The 19,248-nt window shown below is 33.8% G+C and overlaps 2 protein-coding genes across 4 annotated transcripts in view; one reads left to right on the top strand and one right to left on the bottom strand.

The window, feature by feature from the left end:
- Window positions 1-2,976, bottom strand: part of LOC127843879 (ran-binding protein 9-like) — a 55,997-nt gene extending 53,021 nt beyond the window's left edge. Inside the window, exon 1 of the mRNA XM_052373768.1 lies at window positions 2,762-2,976. Coding sequence (XP_052229728.1) covers window positions 2,762-2,966 — 205 coding nt within the window. The 5' untranslated portion in view covers window positions 2,967-2,976. The remainder of the gene's footprint in view (window positions 1-2,761) is intronic.
- Window positions 2,977-3,930: 954 nt separating this feature from the next.
- LOC127843878 (translin-associated factor X-interacting protein 1-like) overlaps window positions 3,931-19,248 on the top strand; it is a 45,791-nt gene continuing 30,473 nt past the window's right edge. Inside the window, exon 1 of one of the 3 annotated variants that reach the window (XM_052373766.1) lies at window positions 3,931-3,992. In XM_052373766.1, the coding sequence (XP_052229726.1) occupies window positions 3,946-3,992 (47 nt within the window). In that variant the 5' untranslated portion in view covers window positions 3,931-3,945. Of the gene's footprint in view, window positions 3,993-9,809; window positions 9,921-15,089; window positions 15,249-19,248 lie in introns of those variants that run through there. The other 2 variants (XM_052373767.1, XM_052373765.1) reach the window with 2 other exon arrangements.

Here is a 19,248-nt window from a genome sequence, read left to right as displayed (position 1 = left end):
TTTAATGGCCTTTCTTTCTGTACCCTGTCTCCACTACCTTGCAGATATTTTAAAATAGAACCCTTTTCCATGCTGAGTTTTAATATTTAAGACGAACTTTTACTGAAAGACACGCTTGATTGACAAATGGTTACAATATGGTAAATTTTGGCTAAGGCTTCTGATCACGAATTATTCTGTTTATTCACAATTACTTTTTTGTTTATTTTTAATTAAATATAAGTATTATAATTAACTAGTTATGTATTTTTTTTATTGATATTTACATTAAAATGAAATTTTATTCTTCACGGAATGACCAATATATTTAACTGTCTTTGTCACTTTTAATCGATTAGCTAAGAGCACTGGCACCTACGAAAAGAGCGCAGCTGATTACGAGAATTATTTTTACTGTGCCCGTGACGTCATTTTTCATTGTCAAAACGAAAGTGCAGTTTCTTTGTGTACTAAATCTATTTTTTGTTCGTTCAAAAAATTGTTCGCAATTGGTATCGATGTGGCAGGAGTTCTGGAACTGAATTTATATCTCTCAACTTGAAAAAAAGCACTCGCCCATTCGGTCGAGTATTTAACAAACTTTACTCGCCTGACCGTTAACTTCACTCGCATATGCGAGCGGTCGAGTGGATTCTTTAAGGCCTGCAAACTATTTTTCTCATTTGGAAATTAAAGGAACATTTATTCTTGTGTTATATGTGTTATGAAACGCTTTACGTGTCGTATATTCATTCATATTGTAGACGTACCTGTGAATAAAAAAATATATTCTTTTTTTTCTACAATTATCTTTATTTTTATAAGCCACAGACATTCCCAAAAGTGTCGGACTGTCGGACCTGACTGACGTTTTAAAGACAGGTCCGATTGAAAATGCCATGTTGCCGGTCCGAATGTCCGGGAAATAATTCAAGAAGAAAAGTTGATTTATTTTAAAGAATTCGGTCCAGTGTGTGATCATTTGAGAACGAATATTCCTGGGCACTCGGAAATTTGCGCTTGGTACCAATTTCGTCCGGTCGTTTATTTATCGATTTCTAATTGTTTAGCAGCTGGCAAAGAATGAACGGTAACTTACAAAACCTCTTTTCTACTTTCCGAAAAATCTTATGATTCTGCGAAATTCTGCTAATGTCCGCAATCTTGAAATTTTAAGTGATCGATTTATAGCAATGTTAAGCACTGCAGTAGCATATTGTAAAGCAATATGTTAACCGAATTATATATTGATTACATATTTGCTAGGTTACTGGTTACTCCTTTACATTTTCTACATCCAAACGATATGTATAAAGGACATTTTATTATATGTGCAAAACATGTACATGTTTTCGGACTGTCGTATTCGGATACAGTATGAATTGTCAATTTAATTTATTTTCGACATTATTTATAACATTTTTAAAGAATGACGATACACATGCGGTGATACCGATGGTATGTTTTATAATATTTTGCATTGTAGTCACCAGAAATTGCAACTAGAAATACTACAAAAAAAGTACAATAAGCTAGGTCATGGGGGTGTCCCCCATAAGGACTCGGCCCTTAATCCCCGTTGGGGTCCTGCGGTCCCAGACCCCTAGCTTAATTTTCCGGATTTCAAATTTGGGTCATTTGACACCCCTGGAATTAAGAAAACAAATATGTAACCATACAACTTATCGACTTAGGAAAACAACCAACACTTAGTCTAAATAGAGCATCTGAGTTGTGGCCGAACGACATAACACTTACCTTCGCATCTATATATATAAACTATATATGTTTGTACATTGATGTTTTGGTCCTATGAATCCCAGTCCGGTCCTGCAAGTTATCTAAGACTACCGGACCGGATGTCCTGTGGACTTAAAATACTTTTGGGAATGCCTGAAGCCACGGTTTATTAACAATTTTTAATAACAATGTTTTTAAATTTTGGCATTCCCAGTAGCACACTGCTAATGTGGTGTTGCACGGCGATCGCTGATAAGAACCGAAATTGTCTGCATTTACCGACTAAGCTTAAGTAATACACGCTGCGGGTTTTAGCGAACTTGGCGGAACGCCGAGCATTTTAGCGAGTTCACCTCGCTTTCCAAATCCGAGTAGACACTCGCTAGCAGAAAAAAACCTGCGAAGGGAGCGCATGTTTATGGGGGAAAACGAGTGGACTGTACTGTATAGTTCATACAAAACTGCATGCTATTTTTTAATGGATTCAATGCAGCCGATGCCGTTTGATGGTGAAAATCCTGATAAAATACACTCTGAATTGTGTCCAAAATGATTGACAAATTTTTAAAAGATGCACAATTAAGTGGCAACAACTTTTTGAGCCAAGAAGAATCCTGCAAAAACTGGAATCATGCAGTTTGTTATTGTTTTAATTATTATTAGTTTACAAGAAATTGTATGCATAATATATCAATTGATTGAATATTTCCTTTAAATAGAACTCCAACTGAAATATATTTATTCAAGCCATTGTGACAGAAGTACAACATGTCTGCTTAAATAAAATAAGTTATAACATCACTGCTAATTTATATAGTACAACAAAAGAAAACAAAGAAAATAGATCTAAAACGTTTCCCCCTTCTGCTTTGTAGATACCTTAATTACTCGATGTCATGTCAACGATTCACTACACCATTTTACATGACCGTAAGAACGACTGTTTTATTTTCAAAACATTAAAACATAGACTTTGAAATATGACGCAAAAAGGTCAATATCTGTTGACGTCGGTCGTCAAAACCATAACAAAGTAACCCACCTTTGTACTGAACTCGAAGGTTGTTTTGTGTCAAAACAAGATAATTAAATTTGTCTTTGGCACTCCAGGCACGAGGGATTGGAGTTTCTTCCTCGTTAACAGCTGGGTAAAGCTTTTTCAGACGTTCATCTGGGTCACTGTTTGTTGAATTTCCAGACTCGTTAGCCCCTGATTCGTTTGAGGCAGCCATTTTCTGACAAACCATTCAAGGAGCCCGGATGACTAAAGTAGTAATCGATATAACTTAAGAACGTGCGATGTAATTGGCTTACTGAATATAATATAGGCCAATAGAACACGTTGTAACATAATTGTAAAATACTTACTCATGAAGCAACAGTAATTATAATGAACTATTAAAGACACACGAATTGCCCATATATATTCCTGACTACGGTTATTGCAATATTTAGGAAAAATCATGGACATCAAGTAACTAAATAGGCTTATTTCAATAAAGCACTTTATTTTCTTTCTACATTTTTATCTTGTTTGTCTCACACAGGGAAGAAGGCGAACGTTCCTACTTTTATTCCGGTTATCAGTGAATTATAATATCCATTTTTTGTTATTCCGGTTATCAGTGAATTAATATCCATTTTCTAAAGAAAAACTACACAAAACGCCTCATAAAGTTGGGACCTATATTATGACATTGTGTGTTTAAGTCCCTTAAAAAGATAACACAACACCCATATGTAATTGGTTTAGCTGTTCTCGGCACAAGAACACAAATTTACGAAGAACACACATGAGTTTTATAAAACAAGTTTGTAACCGAACAACTTTTGTAAGGGCCTAACATGCTCAATTACAGATATAAAAAATAAATGTTTTTTATTTGCTAATTGTTGATCGCCATCGTAGACAATTACAATTTAGTAAATTTTCAAATGTATCGTTTGTTCGAAAATTTTCAAAACTCGGCCATATTTTTTACATAAACATTAAATCTTATTACCTGATGTCTTATATAAATGATAATTTATTATTTTTTGCTATTTCTCGTCGAAAAAGAAATTTGCAATGTTTTAAACTGTTACCGGTGAATATCGAACTGTTGACCGGTCAACAGTTTGAACTGTTGCCCGCTGGAATAATGACGTCATTTCGTCGAAAAAATGACGTCATTTTACAGTTAAACAGTCAAAAATATTTATTTTAACGTTTACCGTTGTGTGTAAATGAAACATTTAGTTTGCTGTTATTTCTATGTTGGAAATTTAATCAGGTAATAAAACACTTATTTCATGGATGCTTGGTGAACAGTCAAAACTGTTATCCCTCGGTATCAGGGCTGACATTTGGAACTGTTGCCCTCGGCCTATCGGCCTTGGGCAACAGTACCAAAGTCATCCCTGATACCTTGGGAAACAGTTTTGACTATTCACCGCGCATCCATGAAATAAGTGTATAATATTTAAACTGCTTGTACATGATTAACGATCAACGTTCGACGGATTCACTTGGGGATGGGGGAGGGGGGAGGGGGTTACTTCCCAAATTTTAGGGTAGGGGTGTCCCACTGAGACTTCCGAAATGTGACCCATTTTTAAACCGGAACTCTGATACAATAGACCCATTTTGATAAAGGTTTTTGTTAAAGGAGACCCGGCCATTTGTATACGATACCACTGAGAAAGTGGACCCATTTCAATACAATATAAAGAAGTGAAACTCCAGCTGCTGGAGCAGTATTGAATTTTCATTAAAAACAATTAGTTGGTCCTTTATTTAAGGCAAGTGACCGATTGCCCAAACAGTACAAAACAGCACAATACAGCACAATACAAACCAACATAAACACAAAATATGAATAAAGCTGGGGTCACCGCCTTGAAACGGTCAATGCAAAGCATTGGGGGTTTAAACCTGGTTATAGAGCGCTCAACCTCACACTTGGCCCAGCAATATTCATAATACATTTAAGTGTAAATAAAATTTAACGTCATAGCATTGTAACTCAAATTAAACAATAACAAAAGGGAATTAAAACGCATTCAATTTAATTACTATTTAATTACTCAATTGCATTGAAGGTACAAGAGTAATAGAGTTACAACTTTTTGACGAACGATCAAATAAAACTATTAACAATTGTCAACTACATTCCTTCTTTATAGAAAAAGATTTGAGAATCTAGCGTCATGGAGTTAAAATCTCTGATAATCATCGCGCAAATACAGGAAGAAGCAGCAATAATGGGTGTAAAAAATCCATATTACATAGCTTGGTTGTTTATGTGACTGCTAAAAAAATAAAATAAAATAAAAATAATTAAATCAAACAAGAAACGTCTATCAGAGAGAAAATATAAATAGAATGGAACGTTATAAACCCAATGACCTATGCATGTAGATTACAACTGGGAAAGTCGGTCGTATGACGTCACAAAAATCCATAATGACATAATGACGTGAACAAATTCCAGGGGTAGTACTAAATAAAAATATTAATGGGGCTGTGCTACTAATAAAACAAGTTTAGGTGATTTAATATTAAAAAGCAAATGAATAAAAATGGTAATTCCATTAAAGCGACATTATTGGAATCAAACAGTATATAGGTGTTTTGACAACTGAAGACAGAAATTATTTGATGTACGATTTGAGTCCAAATGTAATTTTGATCAACTGGGCCCATTATAATACTAGAATTCGAGAAAGTGGACACATTTCATACTAGAATTTTAATCTCGATCATATCCAGGGCCGTACCCAGGATTTTTTTACTGGAGGGGCCCAACCGGGAAGGGTTTGGGAGGGTTCCCCCCTCCCAATATATATATTTTTCTTAATTTGGCACTTTGCAAGGTGAATTTTAATGCTTATAAAAATGGTGTTTTGTGATATGAATTAGTGGAATGTAACAAGTAAATCAGCACATTTCGGAAGTCTTAAGCTTTAAACATTGGTGTGAATTCACAACAATATTTAAAGCTTTAGATTTCCGAAACTTACAGGTTTAAACGGTTTAAACTGACGATTATCCACAACAACTCTTGTATTGCTTCCACCATTTTTTTTCACAAATCAATAACGTCACAGAATTTTTTCTCTGATTTTTTTTTGGAAAGACCTTGCCTTTTTTAAGGAAAAAAATTGCGCGAAACGCCTAATTTTTTGGGGAAATAATGAAAGTCTTAAATAATCAATTAAACATATTTTACTGTTTTCAAACAAATTCAAGGCAACAGATAATTTAATTATACAATATTTTTCTACACTGGATCAGGTTAACTTATATAATGAGATCGATTTGTTGTTTCAATTTTCCAATTTTTATATTTTCCATTTTTACCAATGAGCCATTAATAGGTTGACATTACTCAATTCCCGGTACTCAATTATCAATCCGGGGAATCACGTGGTCAGATTTAATAAAAAATGGCCGCCGATGCCTCGATTAGATGGAGGAATTGAGTCTTCAAACAGGTACATCTACCTTATTACTTACTTGTTTTTAATCGGATAACGCCTATCATAGGGCCAGCCTGAACCGTTTTCCGCTGGTTGGTCTGAGTGTGGAGATAACTTATGGAATATTTCGCGATTTCCTGACGGAAAACGTTTGAAGACTCAATTTCTCCATCGAATCGAGGCATCGGCGGCCATTTTTTATCAATTCTGACCACGTGATTCCCCGCATTGAATTATTTTAAATACTGAATTTTGCCAAATTCTTATCTGTTGCTCGGCGAATTTATGAATCTGTTTTTCTTTTCAACAGACATGCTAACTATCTCATCGTAGTCTTTTTCAGTGCAAAAATGATAAATACTAAGTTTTTATACCTTCGTCAGTGTTTTTGTTCCGGTTCAAATTCAGGGTCCTATCTCAATGTATAAAGTATATATTGGGACCTAAAAATTCCCAAATAAAAGGTTTCCCAAAAAAAACAAGTTAACTTTTATAGGGGGAAAATACGTCTAGGGGAAAGGGTCTTCTCAAAGAAGGAAAAAAGGAAAAAACCTGCGTCAGCAATTATCAGACCATATTCTTCAACCTCCTGTAGCAGTTGCTTCCATTTGCTGCACTAATCAAAATACATGTTACATCAACCATCGATAGATGAAGCATTCATGATAACAATTGGGGACTGATTGGGGATGTGTGTACAAGGCGATAAGAAAACATTGCCTAGGGGCTTATCTCGATTGGCGAGCGCTTATCCCCTTGTTTATCAGGGACAATTAAACATAGCTGCTCTTTTGTTTTGAGGGAAAGTGTACTGTGGGCCCTTGCATGAGAGAAAAAATTGCAGTGGGCCGATCATTTAAAAAAAATCATAGCTCGACAGCCAGCTGGGGGGGCCCGGGCCCCTGGGCCCCTGGTCTGGGTACGGGCCTGCATATCAATGCAGTTTATGAAAATATGCACACAGTCGCGACCGTCAAAATTGTACAAACAGATAAAAGCACAGTCAAGTTAAATTTCTGCATCTTTTTCGCATCTGAAATTTACTTTTTGATACCCATTTACACACAACTACAAGAATGAAATTTATCATACACATTTAGATACTTCAAATTCAACTTCGTACTGTCAACAATCGTGCTCGATTATTACTGTCAGGCGCTTGTCTGGAAGACAGTGTGTTAGTTTTTTTTAATTATGTGCATAGAATGGGTTAACTAAGTTTAAAAGATAAAATATCTTCATGAAAACTAAGGTTAAAAACAGAAGTTAGGGGTCTAGAGTGAATGAGAATCCAATCAACTGACATAGGTCAGTAGATTGGGACTGGACTGTGTATGGGTAGGTACGTAGACCGTTCCATAGTCCGATAGCCCTGGGAAAGAAGGAGTTAAGGTGGTAATTGTTCTGGAATGTGGGATAAGGTAATTTAGGTTTCTGGTGGGAATAAGATGGCGATGATCCACGTCAACTAACTCATTTCTGATTTTATAAAACATTACAAGAGTGGCCTGGCGTCTTCTTTATTCTAGGGTTTGCCAATTTAGGGCCGAAATCATATCGGAGACGCTACTGGTGTAACTGTAGTCATTAAATACATAACGGGCTGCAGATCTCTGGATCATTTCAATTTTGTATATAAGGTAATTCTGCTAGGGGTCCCAGACTGTGGAACAGTATTCAACTTGGGGGCGGACATATGTTTTGTAAGCAGCTTCTTTGACCTTTTTATTGTCAGTTTTGACATTGTTTTTTATGAAACGGACAGTATTTTTGGCCTTTGAGGTAATGTTGTTAATATGAGGGGCCCAATTGAGATTTTGACCTATGGTGACTGTTCAGTTGACCTGAGTTCTATGTTATGTAACCTATAGGGGAATATGACAGGCTTTCGTTTTTTATGGATTCTTAGGATCTCACACTTGTCAGGATTGAATTCCATAGACCATTCCCGCTCCCATAACCCTAAGAGGTGAAGATCTTGCTGTAAGCTTTCCGCGGAAAATAAGGATTTGATGGTAAGATAAACGAAAGTATCATCAGCAAAGAGGCGGGTCCGACTTTTGATGCTATCTGGTAGATCATTAATGTACGCCAGGAAGAGGCAATGGCCGAGGACCGAACCTTTGGGGACATCGGAGAGGACTGTAGCCTATCGGAACTTTTACCTTCGACAAGGACTTGTTGTGACTTGTTTTGGAGGAATGAGCGGACCCAATAGGATACCTTATTATCTATGCCAAGATGCTTAAGTTTGTGGATTAATGTATGGTGATCTACTTTGTCGAAGGCTTTGCTGAAGTCCATTATAATGACATCAGACTGCTGACCAAGTTTTAAATTGTCAGCAATCTCCTGGGTGAAACATATGAGTTGGGTCTCGCAGCTACGACTTGACCTAAAACCGTGCTGATGGGGGCTTAATATATTGTGGGTTTCGAAGTTTTTCATAATATTTGATACCACGATGTGTTCTATAAGTTTGGATGCAATGCAGGTAATGGAAATGGGCCGATAGTTGCAAGCTTTGGACTTTTTACCTTTCTTGTAGACAGGGGAAATAACTGCATGTCTCCAGTCATCTGGGACAATGCCTGCGTCAAGTGACCTCTGGAAAATACTTGTTCGCATTGGGGCAAGTTCACAGTGCAGCTCTTTGAGTAGCCTTGGGGATATTTCATCTGGACCTGAGGCTTTATTGGGATTCAGGCAAGTTAGGAGTTTTTTCAATATATTGGACAGTAATGTTTATTGGGGACATCGGTGGGTGAGAGAGATTAGGTATATCACTCTTAGCAAGTTGTTTGAGGTTAAGAGGCTGGGGCGGGAGAAGGCGGGTTCAAACTGTTGATGTAAAATTTTGGCCTTTGAGGTTGGATCGGAGTGGATTAAACTATTACTGCTTAGTCGGGCTTCTCCGGAGTTTTAAGTTTTGCTTGAGTTGATGAAGGCGTAAAACTTGTTCTTTTGACCTGGGTTGGAACTGTTACTGAAGATAACTGTATCTTAGTAGGACCAATACGAGTTTCTTATTTGCTTTTGTATTTGAGCTTTAAGGGATTTGAATTGTATGAATTGTGTGACTTTCTGGGGTTTGGAGTTCTTGACCTGTTTAGCTTCGAGTACTATTTATCCCTTTTACTTATAAGCTTGACTAGGTCATGCGAGATCCATGGAAGATCCACTCGTGACTTGTATCCCCGTACATATCTTCGATGTTGTTACATTTCAGCCTTCAGAGGCTGGTGGCGGTATTGTGTTTTTATTATTTTTTAAGAAACCTTGTTTAAGACCTTTCTTATACTTAGATTATTATACATTCTCTGTACTTATAAAGTAAACGTGTATTTCATCAATTGAGAGTTCTGCAAGTTATACTGAATTTTTACAGACCATTATCTGACAAGCTGCCTCTTACTCTTTTATGTATGTTGACTTGGCAATGTGTATTAATGTGATTATAAGATTGGTGGTTTCGCCAAATAAATAACCTATGGACAGATTGATTACAAAAAACCCGAAAGTTGTACTCTCACCATTGAGAATTCCGATTACACGTAAGATTCATTTGCCGTTAAATTATAGACAATTACTTTTTTCTAAACCTACAGTCAAATTAAGTTTACTTCGAACATCTTTCATTGGAGGTACAATGCGGCTGGCTTCTAGTTCGCAGCGTAATTTACGTCCGTGAAATCGGTATCCTACAATAAATAAGTGCAACTCCAGGAAGTGTTTATGTTGCAAGTTTTTAAATATGTCCTCTTTTATTCTTTCATCGGTTAATAACCGCAAATTTTCAGTTAATATTAAATCCGATGTCATATGAAATACTATGCATGTGGTTTATGTTATTACTTGAAATGTACCCTGTTGTGGTGCACAATACGTTGGGCAGACGGGTAGATCACTTAAAACACGTTTAAGGGAACATTTTTTTTTTAATTAAAAATAACAATAAATTTTATAACTTCATTTACCAGCACTTTAATAAAACGGGTCATAGCGTTACAAATATTTCAATTCAACCTGTGGAGCAACTTATTTTTAATAATAGTACTTCAAATCAGTGCCAATTAAAAGCAAGGTGCATGTCAGAATTTGAATGGATTAAACGTTTGCAATCAGCTTACCCACTTGGATTTAATGATAATATTCTAAATGTTGGAACAATTTCTAAAAATAAATCGATTAATTCATTTTCTCTGTTTAGTAAACGTCTAAGAAATAAACGTTCACATGGCATTAGGAAAAATGGTAACTTTAGGCGTAAATTTAAACGTCTGCTTTCTTTAAATGATTGCTACACATTGTTACAAAATGGGGGTAAACATAAATTACTAAGTGCACTTTGCTCTCTCTCTGTTTCTTCGTTGGCGCATATTGATAAGGAATGTAAACTTATTTTACTTCAATCTGACCCTCTTTATGAATGTGCTTGTATTATTGAATCTTTCACTGACTACTATCTTAAACCTTTTATTGAAAATGTACTTAACAAAACTAGAATTCGTATCAAAATTGAGTTTTGTAACAAAGGTCTTGATTTAATTGACCTTCCTAAAATATTCAATGATAAAAATGTACGTCGGTTGATTCCCCCTTATTTCCGCAATACTGAATCACCACTTCTTTGCTACAAATATAGTAAACCTGTAAGAAGTATCGTTTTTAATTATAATTCTATTTTCACAGATATAAATGTAATAAAAAATTGTCCTACATTATGTGACTGTACTAGTTCTAAATATATATATATGGTCCAGTTGGACATGTTATTACTGGGGACCTTAATTTCATTCAAAATAAAAACCTAAGAAATTTTCTACGCAGAGGCCCTAAGTACAGACTGCCTATTCCTGTTGATTTTGATGACTGCATTAAGAATATCGTAACATCCTTACATGATTATTGCACTAAATGGTGCAGGAAGGAAAATGCTGAAATTACTGCACTCAATGACTGGAAAACAAAAATATTTAGTATGGCCATGAATAAAATATGTTTTTATGATACACATCCTTTGGCCCTACCACATTCACCTAAATTTAATAAACAAAATCTCTGTAAATTGCTTGAAGACTTAAAATCTAAATTCGTCTTAGTTCCTGCTGATAAGGCTGCTAATAATGTTATAATAATATGACGAGTGTTTTATGTTCAAACTATTTCACAAGAACTTTCACAAACTACATCATATTGTGAGTACAATAAGCAACCTAATGAAATTATTACCGACCATATTGCCCAATGCATAAAGTTAAATGTAATAGTCAATATTACTGACAAGAAATTTCCATCACTTTATTGGATACCTAAATTACATAAGACGCCATATAAAAGTCGTTGTATCGCTAATTCAGTGTCTTGTACCACAATTATCAGTGTATCTTACATCTGCATTGAGTGCTATTAGATATCATATAGCTAAATTTTGTAATAAAGTTTATGAAAATAGTAATATTAACCTATTTTGGTCAATAAAAACACCTTAGAAGTTATTGATAAAATTGAAAATAAAAAATATAAGGTGTCACAGGTAAGAACTTATGATTTTTCTACAGTATATACAACGCTTCCTCACGCTTTAATAAAATCCAAACTTGTTTCTTTGATTGAAAAAACTTTTGCTAGAGAGAAGTGTTTGTATCTAGCTTTAAACACTAAAACAGCTTTTTTTACTAATCAGATATTAGATAATTACATCATTTGGACTGGTCTTGACTTTTGTGCAGCACTTACTTTTTCTTTTGGATAACTTGTTTGTTGAATTTAATGGTAAAATATTTAAACAAATTATTGGCGTTCCTATGGCTTATAATACCACTTATAGCTGTCCTTTTTTTATATTGTTATGAAAGCGAATTTATGTTAGAATTATCTAAAACTAAGCAAGTAGAGTTGATTAATTGTTTTAACCTTACTAGTAGGTACATTGATGACATACTTAATTTAGATAATCCATTATTTGAACAATATATTCACAAAATCTACCCAAAAGAACTAGTCTTAAATAGATCGTGTATATCCAATACAAACGCTGCGTATTTAGACTTACATTTAAGTATTAATAATAATTGGATCAAAACTAGTTTATACGACAAACGGGACGATTTTAACTTTTAAATTGTGAATTTTCCGTTTCTAGATGGCAACCTCCCTAAAGGACCTTCCTATGGTATTTACATTTCGCAGTTGGTACGTTATGCCAGAGCATGTTCGTGTATTAAAGATTTTAATGATCGTAATCTAATATTAACTAAAAAATTGCTAAAACAAGGCTTTTTGTATCATAACCTAAGAAATAAATTTGCTAGATTTTACTCTAAGTATGGTGATTTAATTTCAAAATATAATGTTTCTTTTAAATGGCATTTAAATAATGGAATCTCCCATCCATCATTTTACGGAGATGTTTTGAAGCGTGTCCGCAAATTAAATTATGTTAAACCAAATGTTCATATTAAACTTTTCAATTTAATTAACTTGTTTTTATCAAAAGGATACGATGCTTATGTACTTAAAAACACGTGTTTGATGGTTTTCGATTCACTATATCTTTCTTCCCTTAAAATTTGGAATCATTAGTGATATTATAGGCATTTTTCACTGTTGAATAAAATTTTGTCATTGTGTCGTATGAACAAATCTGCATGAAAACTACATTAAAAGCATTTTTCACTGCTGAACAAAATTGTGTCATTGTGTCGTATGAACAAATCTGCATAAAAACTACATTTGGACTCAAATCGTACATCAAATCATTTCTGTCCTCAGTTGTCAAAACACCTATATACTGTTTGATTCCAATAATGTCGCTTTAATGGAATTACCATTTTTATTCATTTGCTTCTTAATATTAAATCACCTAAACTTGTTTTATTAGTAGCACAGCCCCATTATTATTTTTATTTAGTACTGCCCCTGGAATTTGTTCACGTCATTATGTCATTATGGATTTTTGTGACGTCATACGACCGACTTTCCCAGCTGTAATCTACATGCATAGGTCATTGGGTTTATTACGTTCCATTTTATTTATATTTTCTCTCTGACAGGCGTTTCTTGTTTGATTAAATTATTATTATTATTTTTTTAGCAGTCACATAAACAACCAAGCTATGTAATATGGAATTTTTACACCCATTATTGCTGCTTCTTCCTGTATTTGCGCGATGATAATCTGAGATATTAACTCCATGACGCTAGATTCTCAAATCTTTTTCTATAAAGAAGGAATGTAGTTGACAATTGTTAATAGTTTTATTATCAAAAAGTTGTAACTCTGTTACTCTTGTATCTTCAATGCAATTGAGTAATTAAATAGTAATTAAATTGAATGCGTTTTAATTCCCTTTTATTATTGTTTAATTTGAGTTACAATGCTATGACGTTAAATTTTATTTACACTTAAATGTATTATGAATATTGCTGGACCAAGTGTGAGGTTGAGCGCTCTATAACCAGGTTTAAACCCCCAATGCTTTGCATTGACCGTTCCAAGGCGGTGACCTCAGCTTTATTCATATTTTGTGTTTATGTTGGTTTGTATTGTGTTGTATTGTGCTGTTTTGTACTGTTTGGGCAATTGGTCACTTGCCTTAAATAAAGGACCAACTAATTGTTTTTAATGAAAATTCAATACTGCTCCAGCAGCTGGAGTTTCACTTCTTTATATTGCTTAATCTAGATGGTTTGTATTTTTCGGTGAGTCTATTTATTTCGGCATTGAGACTGTTCCACGAGTTATTTGGATCAGTGTGGTCTAACTGGTCAAAGGTATTTGAAAACAATCTTAGTTCTTTTTTTGAAACCAGACCAGTCAGCCTTATTAAATTATAGGATCTGACCTTCCGCTTTGCTTGAGTGGGGCGGCCTCTTTTAATGTTAAGTTCGTGGAAAACAATGTCATGATTAGACGATCCTAGGCTTGAAGGGTTTGGATATTATGCACGACGGAAGGGGTGTTTGTAAGAAATAGATCTAGGATATTTTTATTTCTATTGGAAGTTTTGACCATTTGTTCAAGATTGAAGTTAGCGAGAATTTTGGAGAAGTTTTCATACAATGCTTTGAATTTACAGGACGGGGTGGGTGACTCTGTTTGCCAGTCCATGTCTGGCATATTGAAGTCTCCGAAAATCAAGTTAAAAGTACTTTTGGGGATTTTAGCAATAGATAACCAAAGTTCTTGGAGGGATTGTGCGTCATTTTCATGGGTCTTATAATATGACGACACATAGATATATTTTATACCTGTAATGGATATTTTTGACCAGGTAATGTTACATTTAGTAGTAAGGTTTGGTTGGTCTTGGCTCAGTAGCCTGTTGCTTACAGCTATGAGGACGCCTCGTCCTTTGGTGGACTGCCTGTCATCTCTAAAAATATGGTAATTAAGTCTGCTGGGAAATATTTCTGAAGTATCAGGTTTCAACCAGGTCTCTGTTAGGCAAATGATATCAGGTTTAGTTTGGTGGATGACCTGGTGGAGGTCATTAGATACTAATACTTTCAAATCTATATGCATTTATATATAAGAAAATTTCTGATTTCAATACCCATATCTATACTAAGATGCTCAAAACCATATCCATATCTATAATTTTAGTCGAAAAACATACCCCATAATTTTGGCACACCCTTATATATCCGTATATAGGAAGTAACCCCCCCCCCCCCTCCACCCCCGGGTATTAACTCCGCTGTTAGCATATTAGAAAATACGACAACTCTGCGTGGAGATTGGACATGCAGACGAAAAAATGTAGTGTGGAATTTAGCCTTTAAGTAAGTACAATATATTTTGCAACATCGTTAAATAAAAATAAAAAAAAACGTGTTATTTCAATATTGTGTGGTAAAACTAAAAAAAATGTTAAAATTCTTTCAATTCAAGCTCGATAATATGCAAAGTACAAACTTTGCTTGTTGTTTCTTATCGTAAAGCATTTGGTCACCATGGAGACCGTATTGTCGGAAATGTACAAAAATAACAACAACAAAAAATAAAATATTTTCAAAATGAGCGAAGGAAAATTTGTTGTCGCTAGATTGCCACCTTTACAAGGGTATACTTATAACCACGTCATGTAAAAATAAGAGTTGTATTAAAATTATGAACGATATTTGTTCTATGACTTATTGTAGTAAAACAGTAGTGGATTTCGGACATAAAAAATCGGATTGTGTTTTTTATTTTGAATTATTGATGTATCATGGACGAACCATCTTTCGAACCTCTAAATTTTTGACACGTCAATTATACTCAAATATAATGTTGAAAATAGTGAAACATATTTACAAGTACTACCCAGCAAACATATGACGTTGAATAGACGTTGAAAAGACAATGTAATATGACGTTGAATGACCGTTTCATTTTGGTTGTAAATGAAAGTTTTTTTAGACGTCATTTTATTTCATTCATTTAATGTCATGTTACAACCAAAATTCAACCATTTTTCAACCCAAATCCAACCATTCTACAACCACTTTGCAACGAAAATTCAACCACTTAGCAACCAAAATTCAACCACTTTGCAACGTTATTATTAAATGTATGGTTCCCTTAACGTTCCCTAAACGTCGCGGAATAATGTTAACCTAAAACAAACCTTAATCTTATTTTCATTTTGAGGTTGAAAACCAACACATCTTTATTATACACAAGTTTATTGCATGAATGTAATTTATACAAATACATATCATCGCATTGTTGTTCTTTTTTGTCTTGAAATCGGATCTGTACGGATGTCTTTCCAGTTGTCCTGGGAGTACAAAAAATATCAGAATGACCAACTGTTCTTTTTTTAATAAAACGGAGAAAAAATGACAAGAAATATATGTAGCGCATGAATAACACCAAGAAAACACACACATATGCGTCATCTTGAACATACACATATATGAAACCGAATTTTCTATCATACATGGTTAACTAATCAAACGTTACAACTTTTAAATTTTATTATTTATTTTATGACTGTATCAATTCATAACTAAATTTGAAATTCACCTACAAGACCAATATCTTAATCATGTCATGACCAACAAACACTTTTTATAGACTACATTTTACATAATTATATAAATCAATTTTAGAATTAAATAAAATTAATAATTGAAGTAAAAATAAAATTTTGAATTTGATTTCTTTTTCAATTAACGGTGAATTCGGATTATCGGTGTTCGAAATAAGGGTGTTGAGATGTACATATTTATTTTTCACATAATAAAATGTTTTCAATAATGTTTTCAACAACAAATTGCTACCAAAAATGACTTCAAGTGAATGTTAATTTATTCAAAAGTGGTACGAAGTCTCCATGGTACGAGTTTCCCTATAATTCCGAATTTGACTTTAAAACAAATGCATAATGATATCAATTTTAACATTACAAATCGAAATAACAATAAAAACCTACCTCGCAAACAATTGTTTATCGTCGATTGTAGGTTCCAACTTTTCTTAATATTGAACAAAAAGGTTTACATTCAATAACAGCAAAGTTTGAAAGTCCAATTAGCCAGTAGGTCATTGATCAAAGGAACCGAGTGGCGCGCACGCGGGAGATCTGCTGTTTTAGATAATAAGAGAATCGCTTTCTATACATAGATAGTGAGGTCACTACATTATTGTCAGTAAGACCGGTGTGTACACAATGAAAGAATCGCGCTTGCAAACATTCGAAGCTACACAAACGGGTCAAAAATGCAAATCAACTTATAAGCGTATTTTGTTCTTTATGCAAACATATTTAATGTACAGACATTTCTTCAACATAGTTATTTTATGCCCAAAAAACAACGTCGTTTAGACGTCTTTTCCAGACGTTGTTTAAACGTCGCCATTCTAACGTTGAATCAACATTGTATTTTGGTTGCCGACGCCGCGACCGAAATTCAACCAATATTCGACATCTATTCAACGTCAGATGTTTGCTGGGTATATTCGATAAATAACTTGTTTCTTCATGGCTGGCAACTGTAATTGCTATGTAAATCCTCTTTTGATAACAGATTTTTGCAAGTTTCCAGCACATCCATATCATGTAAAACTATCAATACTGCCCAAACAATGAGACTTCGAGTACATGCTTTCGAACCATTCAGTGTACAACATTAAAAATAAATTAGTCACATGTTTTGACCATGGTCATGTGACTTACTGCAGCAGCTGAAATGTGTAAATTGTCAAGCAAAGTTGAGAACAAAAATTAGACCATGTTTTTATAGTTTTTTAAGGAAAATCCTTACATATGTAAAAAACATTAAGAAATACAATGATTTTTACGTGTTTTATGATTAATCAACTTATTCTACCTGATTTTGACGCATTTTTGCAGCTTCGCGTGAGTCGATGTAAACAAATTACTAATACTAAAAAAAAGGTGATGTAGTGCGCGTGCGCGCATGCGCATAAAATGTAAACTAATGAAGGGTTCGAAAAGAGGGGAGGTTCGAGAAGAGGTACTTTAACGATACTGCAAATATTCATTTAGTATCCATGGACGCTGTTTTGATTGCGTCTGATTAAGTAAAGAGTAAATGTCAATCTATAAACAAATTTCTTAATTAACAGTTGTATTCTCCATGTGTTGTTTCTGTTGTTTTTGTTGATCAGTTTTGCCTTGATGTGATATGGAAGTGGAAGCCATTATGATTGCACATGCCCATCTGTTATTCCTACATTACAAACAAATCTGGCATTTTAAACTGTTGTTTGTTTTGTAGGATCTTTCTCAAACTTACAATAACATCAGGGGCATATAATTGCAAACTGTGGATTAAATTTAAGTTGATTAATTAATGCTATGCCTAGGGTAAAGAATTAAGGGGCATGAATGCACTACCACTGAACTTTTTCAAACGAATACTTTAAGGCAATTGTAAGTACCAAACCAAAAAATGTAAATTGAATTTAAAATGTAACTTTATTGAAAGTAAATTTACAATTTAAATAACTCAATACTAATTTTTTTAAATAATTTGTGCTTTTATTTAAATATTTAAACATAATAGTAATAATAAATCGCCTACTGAATGTAATAAGTAATATAACTGACATTTTTACTTTTTTCCATTTTTGTGTGTATTAAGGTGAAATACATCGACTGTTAAAATATTTAGTCAACCTTTTTGGTAAAAATAATGTTTTTTCAAAATTTCGAAATTGACATAACACACGTGTCATTTTCTGAATGTAAAAACTAGGGTAACTGGCATTTTGTTTAATTTTCAAGAGAAGCAAAAAAAAATGTTTTATTAAAATAATAAACATTTTTCTGTATTCTAATTTTCTGATTAGTATTAATATAACACTTGAAAAAACGAAACAAAACTACAAATTGAGTTCAAAACAGTAAAAAATTAAGAAAGGAGCTGTTGCCATAATTTCAACACTGAAATATTTTGAGCGCAAAAAATAATGTAAGTGCTCTTACTGTATTTTGAAAAAATGTCTGAAAGTATGCATTCCTGAACAATTCACAAAAGTCAGTTATCCTAGTTATTACAGTCAGTAGACTAAATGTTGATTTAAGACGGAATAAATATAAGATGTATTGTAAGAGCCAAATTTTGAATATCGTATTACATATTACAATACACCATCAGCGGCTGAGCTACAAAAATTGTGGATTGCTTCAAATTAAAGGTCAAATTCCGAGTGCGCTTTATATATAACAATGCCTTATTATTTCTTTCTGGTTGTGAAAAACAAAAGAAATAACCAATGTATAACATATAATACGTACGTACATACATGCCAGAATTTTTTAGGTCCAAAGCGGGACATTCCATAAAAAATTGTTGGGACATTTGACCAAAAAGCAGGACACCTCAAACGTTCTATCATTCCACCTTTACTGTAGTCAGTGTAGAACTAACAAAAACTCTTGATACTTTTATTCAAGACATAAAACATATGATATGAAGCATGAAATCTAAAACATAACAATAACAGTTTTCTTAAATTTGACAATAGCAAACAACGACGATAATATTCCGCTTTTTAGTGTAAAAAATCTGGAACATTACGACAACAATACTCATTATATTACTTTCAAT

Source organism: Dreissena polymorpha, chromosome 9, assembly GCF_020536995.1.
Source record: "Dreissena polymorpha isolate Duluth1 chromosome 9, UMN_Dpol_1.0, whole genome shotgun sequence".
Lineage (NCBI taxonomy): Eukaryota > Metazoa > Mollusca > Bivalvia > Myida > Dreissenidae > Dreissena > Dreissena polymorpha.
The sequence above is the reverse complement of the archived record's forward strand: the minus strand, read 5'-3'. Positions and strand labels throughout refer to the sequence as shown.